Source organism: Corylus avellana, chromosome ca2, assembly GCF_901000735.1.
Source record: "Corylus avellana chromosome ca2, CavTom2PMs-1.0".
Classification (NCBI taxonomy): Eukaryota; Viridiplantae; Streptophyta; class Magnoliopsida; order Fagales; family Betulaceae; genus Corylus; species Corylus avellana.
Window position 1 is genome coordinate 41277450 of NC_081542.1, and position 6221 is coordinate 41283670.

General features: G+C 35.2%; 1 protein-coding gene across 1 annotated transcript; it reads right to left on the minus strand.

Annotated features, from left to right (window-relative positions):
• Positions 1 to 550: 550 nt before the first annotated feature.
• LOC132168531 (NAC domain-containing protein 73-like) lies at positions 551 to 5192 on the minus strand. The gene is made up of 4 exons (XM_059579524.1): positions 5109 to 5192; positions 4677 to 4907; positions 4416 to 4605; positions 551 to 1635 (listed from the first exon to the last, which is right to left on the minus strand). Exons 2-4 carry the CDS (start codon positions 4824 to 4826, stop codon positions 1025 to 1027), a joined length of 951 nt encoding a protein of 316 aa, XP_059435507.1. The 5' UTR covers positions 4827 to 4907; positions 5109 to 5192; the 3' UTR covers positions 551 to 1024.
• Positions 5193 to 6221: the final 1029 nt, after the last annotated feature.

Below are 6221 nucleotides of genomic sequence, written 5' to 3' on the forward strand. Positions count from 1 at the left end.
CGTGGAACTCGTCAGGCATGGCGAAGGGCCACGTGGTACTGTTGTCAGAGCCTATGTAGCATGCACCGCAAACACGCACCACCACACACTCCAGCTGGCAGGACTCAGATACACAGACAGAGAGAACCAAGCCTATGGAATAACAAAAAATTAAAATAGTTTTGAAGAAGATAAGAAAATTATTGTGGAGTGTAATTTAATAAGAAAGAAAAAGATAATTTTTTGTTAAAAGAATATTAAGAGTAAAGCAATTTAGAATTTACGCCATCTCAATCCATTTGTGTTTCTTATACATTGTTCTCAACCAGTTGCATGAGTATTTTTGGTGTTGGTTATTATTTCTTAGAATTAATATTAATTATATTTACATTCTCTATCTTTTAGTAATTTGAAATTTTTGTATAAATGATTAAACATAATATCATAATCACTATCTTGAATTTGAATTTTAAGTAAAAGCCATGAAATAAATAAACAAGAGAAAGTAATTAATTAGTAAGAATCAACTTATATATATAGTAAAATCATTGTATATCATTGTACATAATGATGAAACAAAAAGCTTACACACAAACAAGAAAGTTAAGAATAATCTCTTTTGTAGGAAATCTACAACGAAAATCCAACAAAGCGGTATCATCATCATCAATTGAGTCAAAAGTTCCTCATGATCCATGAGAGGAACAAAGTAATGATGAAACTAAATACTAACCCTATCATACGTACGGATCGATGTTTGTAGGCATCGATCATCACCTTCGATCTGTACATTCCTAAAATATTACGTCACTTTCCCAACATATTCCTTAGCTAGGCCTGCACAAAAGAAACTTCCAACAACAACAACATTGGCCAAATTTTCCATACCCAATTTGGAAATACTTGAGCCATTATCTTATTATTCCCCTTACTTTCCCCTCTTGTCCTCATTGTAATCTCAATCCAATATATATAACTTATTTGACTAATATTACACAGCAACAGCAACAGCAACAACCACCACCAGAAGCTAGCTCCCCCATCACTATTTTCTCTCAAACTTTCCTTTGCTTGCATCTGAAGCTATTCGAATAAAAGATGACCCATCACCCTGGACAACCAGATTAGGAATTAGTTGTGGTGAGATTTCCCTATTATGCCCCCCCTGGTGATGATCATAGTTGATGAAAGAATTAGGATTGTAATACTCCACAAGAGCTGCGTTCTTAGGCATAGGAATATTGTTGTTATGATCATGGCCGATGCTTTGGTTCTTCGTCATCAATTGTTTGTCTTCGACAAAGGAATCCTTAATACTCGAACCACATTGTCTAGGCTGTGTTTGGTAGAAAACCTTTGAGACCACTAATTCTCCATCTTTCTCTTCTTCATTGTCGCCAAGATGGTATTGGTGCATCACCCAGTTTGTTTTCTCAGGTTTTCTTTGCCTGCCATAGTTGGTGTAGAGAACCAAGATCTTTTTGAAACCCTTTACTGTTCCACCGGCAAAGACAGGCCTGGTCTTGCCTGTTTTGTGCCATCTTGTCTCGCTTCCATCCTCATCGGTGTGGACCTTCCTTCGTTTCCTCGTCCCTGTCGTGTATGCCTTTGAAGGTCGATGAAAGAAGTGGCGAATTTGGCCGTCTTTGCTAACTCCTGCATCACCAAAATGTGAATACTTCTGATTCAAGTTTCATTGGTTGCTTGATAAAAAAGTTAGTAATCAGCATCTAGAATAACTTAGAACTACATAAACGAAGACCCCATACGTTGAATAGTCAAACGTCATGAATTCAAATTTTGACTCTATAATTCACCGTTACACGTATTTATCTCACCAACCAAATCGAAAACTAAAATAAAGAGAGAAAAAAGAAAGTTGTGGAATCAACTTAAAAATAGAATGGGAACAACAACAGGTTAAAGGAGAATGAAGCATGAGAACATGACTATGCTTTTATATATATATATATATATATATATATATAAGGGTAACTTGACTGAAGACCCCTGAACTTCCATCTGATTTGATAAACCTCCCTAAACTTCAAAATCTCTCAATTTAATCTCCTGAACTTTCAATTACAATCAATTTTGACCCATTCGTCAGATTTTAAACGTTAAATGACATTTATAACATTAATTTTTTTTATAAAATTTCAACTTTACCCTTAATTTCAAAACCTTTTTTTACTTAAAAAAACAAAAATCATGGATATTTTGATCTTTTTTGGTATTTCTAATAGTTAAATTTGACGGAGGGGTTCAAATTGAGAGCAATTAAAAGTTTATGAGACTAAATTGAGAGATTTTTAAGTTTAGAGAGGGTTAGTTAAATCGAGTGGAAGTTCATGAATTTTCAGTAAAGTTATCCCTAAAAAGTAAATGTGTACGGTTGAATGTTGACAGCCTTTCGTGAAAGATTTCTTTGGTGTCATTGTAAGGCACTGATGGTTAAAGCTAGTGCTCTTTCTCATTTCTTCAATACTATTCACTTTATTTAAAAAAAAAAATAACTAACATCAATTTTTTTTTTTTTTTTTTTACACTTTTTATATAGTATTATTCAATTTTTTTTTTTTTATCACATCATTTACTTTTTACTACTATTTAAATAAATAAATAAATCATTACAACACAATTTTTTTTTTTTTTTTTACTTTTTTTATATCAAACATTCTTACTTTTTTTTTTTTCTAATTAAATCTATTTACATCGGAAAGAAGGTTAAACAAACATACCTGTGTCGTCAATGAGGCTACAGAAATGGATGTTAATGATATTGTTTACCAGTTTGTGGGATACATGCAGTAGAAAGTGGGAGAATTTTATTTAGTGGATGGCCACCTGTTTTAAAGGTATATCATTTCTCTATATAGTGGTCAAACTTATGCTAGCTGCAATGGATGGGAATCCTTTACACTATGCCTAAATTGCTAGTAATTTGGACAGTCTTACAAACAAGGATTGCGGAACCTACTTGTTTTAAGCAGCTCCAACCTGCATGAGGCAAGGGCTTGGGCAATTGGATCCTACAACCCCTTTCTTTATAAAACTTTTCAAATTGCTAGCAATTCAGGTAGCTAAATGCAACAAATTCTCATCCAATTGCAACTGTGCACGTGTATGCTATCTGGGATGATAAAAATGCTAGGTTATTCTAGTGGAGAAACAAAATTGTCATGAGTATTGTTTCTAAGATAATTTATTGGAAAGGGTGAAAGTGAATTCCTTGCAAGGTATCCGATCCTTTTTTCTTTTTTTGTTAATAGGGATTTGGTTGGATCTTAGGGTTCTTTTTTCTATTATTATTATTTAATGTAATCTTTTAGTTTAGTTAGTCCTTGTAGCACTCTTAAGTACTTGTTGTTGCTTGTGTTGGCTTCCTCGTTCGGCTATTATGCCTTCTTGATTTTAGGGGATTATATTGGGGGGGCTCTATTTGTTAATGTTGAGGTTTCTTTTCAATAAATTCCTTTATATATATATTAGTTACAAACATAACAAGCATAAGTATTACTTTTCAATTGAGAAACTAGAAGATTAGGGTGAAGAATAATGCTACACTTAACAATCATTTTACAACCCTATGCCACCTTAGGAGAAAAGAATTTGCACCACTCCTCCTAGTCGGCAACAACCCCAACCCCAACCGCCACACGAGGGTGGTTAGACCATCCGATCTGGCGGCCGTGACCACCAAATGGCACACTGGGAGTGCTTGCAACTACCCTGAGGGGCTCCAGGGGTGCAATCCCCCCAAGATTTAGCCGACCGTCTCATAAAAAAGGCTGGACAATTTCTCTTTTGAACTACCTTAGCGGAACCACATCAATAATATTTTTGAGAGGCTAACGTGACATGTACAGTGCCACATCGCACTACTACATCAAAGAGTTATAAAATACTAAAATAGCAGTAAGTGTAGCATTTTTCTTGGTTTACATTAATTAGCACTATAAAACCCTTGTATTGGTGGTGGTGTTGAAAGTTTATTATACATACTAATCTTAATTAAGGAATGAAAGTAACATGATTTCTCTAGCTCCTTTCTTACATATTAAAAGAGAAACCGACTCCCTAACCGCAATTAATCGTGTCAGCAATCACAGCCAACTTAGGTATTTACTTATAACATACATAAATGTCCTGCTTAAGACATGTGCATGTTTTTACGTTTCTCTAAAAACGACATCTATGAATGGAGACGCAATATCCTTAAATTTATATTTGCAGTTGTCCCACAAATTTAAATTATATATATTGGCAATTAATATCCTTTTTTTTCGATAAAAAATCTTGGCAATCACTCTCAATTAGTACGTAACTTTCCTCCTTAATTCACTTTCTTAATCACAATTTATTGTGATTTATGAGATGAAAGAAACACATGCTAAATTTTTAGGGTATAACAAAAATTAATAAAGAATAATCACCTGGCAGCTTTTCAGGGTGAGTATAGCAAATTCCATTCTCTCCTTCAAGCGTCGGGATGAATTCATCAATAAGAGGATGAAGCTTCCCAGTGTCGGAAACTACCTTCGCCTCTAAATGTTCAAGAATTTCATTGTCCGTTGGATCAAACTTCACTCCGGCTGGTAGCCCCGGCAAGTCATGAATTCCGGCCTAATTGTTCACATAAATTAGAATCTAGAGATCAAGAAACATATAAAAAAATATATAAAATAATTAATTACCTGATCTTGGAATTCTATGTTATGGCCACATGATGGGCATGTTATGGTCCGAATTTCATCGGTTCTTTCAGTGAAGTTATTGTTATCTTTAGGAGTTGGCGCGATTATGTGAAGGGCCCTCTCATCGTCTGAGTCATTGCACCATGTCATCTCTTTGGATTTGCTCTCACGCCCATCCCAAAACTGGATTTTCCCTATTGCTCCCTCCACTTCTCCAAAATATAGACAACTCTATAAACATAACATACCCACATAAGAAGATTTAATAAAGATGGAGAAAATTAATTAAACACTAAGAAACAAAAAGCTAAAAAAAAAAAAAAAAAACGGGAAGAAGAAAGATCACAAGAACATGAAGTAAAGCAAGCAAGGGTTGGGGTTGGGGTTGGGGTTAGTGTCACTTTTTTAAGCACGTTTTTTCCTTATAACCACCTTCTTGTTTTTGATGTTAGAGAAGGAATCTAGTAGTACTTCTTCCACGCTTTTATTCTTCGCTCTTTCAATGATTGATCTGGGTTCTTCTTAGCTCTTGGGAGGGCTTCAATTCCTCTGCGAGGGAGAGAGAGAGAGAGAGAGAGGGAGAGGGAGACAGAGAGAAAGGTTGCAAGAAGAACAAAGGCTATAAAAGAAGGGAAAAGAACAAGATATCTAAAAATAGTTAAAGGTTGCTTGAACGACAAGTTTGGGTATCCTTGCGTATATACGCTTGTACACAACACAAGCGAATAAAAGCACGACGTCTATCTCTCTTTGTTCGTTTTCTTTCTCCTCTTTTTTTTTTTTTCCTTTCTTCTTTTTTCTGTTGTTTTTACCATGTGTCTAAAGTCGAATGTCACGCTTATTCATTTAAAAGCTTAATTAATTAGTAAAGTTAAACCTGGCTAATGTGCAAGAGGGTATACAGCTAGAGTGGAGATGAGGCAACCTGATTCTTCTGTGGACGTTTCACCTCTTAGAGAGAGAGAGAGAGAGAGAGATTGTTGGGGGTGTTCGATCGGCTGCAGCGTCAACCTAGAGTCCCTTTAAAGGTGTTGTAAAATTCAGACATGTACATACGAACAAACGAACATGAAAATAACACGAAGGAAATAATATTACATGTACCAACCTGTAAACCTGTATATATATTCTTGCGAATCCCTTTCTTCACGTAGACTACTTCTCATGCCAAGCAAGGAATCATCTCTCTCTCTCTCTCTCTCTCTCTCTCTGTCTCTGTGTGAGCTCGTGTTTTCAGCTGGAGATCACGGTGAAATTTGCCGTGTAGTTACGATACTTCAACTGGTTGACTGATGGTAATTTCCCCGGCACTGTCCCATTTATGCCAGACAAGACCTAATCCCACGAATACTCCTCCATTTTTCGCATCTTATGTCATATTGCACCAACACCCAAAACGCATCATCAAATATTTCCACTGGTTTTAAAATTTTAATGACTACAACAATATTAATAAAATCTTAATTAAATTATTACATACTCGTTTTTGCGGATTAAGATGGTGCCTAATATTTTATGGTCAAAATTTTGTTTTATTGCATCTAA

Coding starts and splice junctions, on each gene's coding strand:
- LOC132168531 (XM_059579524.1), bottom strand. CDS start 4,826: ATGACATGGTGCAATGACTCAGACGATGAGAGGGCCCTTCACATAATC. Junction 4,606..4,676: donor ACATAGAATTCCAAGATCAG/GTAATTAATTAT, acceptor GTGAACAATTAG/GCCGGAATTCATGACTTGCC. Junction 1,636..4,415: donor TCACCCTGAAAAGCTGCCAG/GTGATTATTCTT, acceptor TTGGTGATGCAG/GAGTTAGCAAAGACGGCCAA.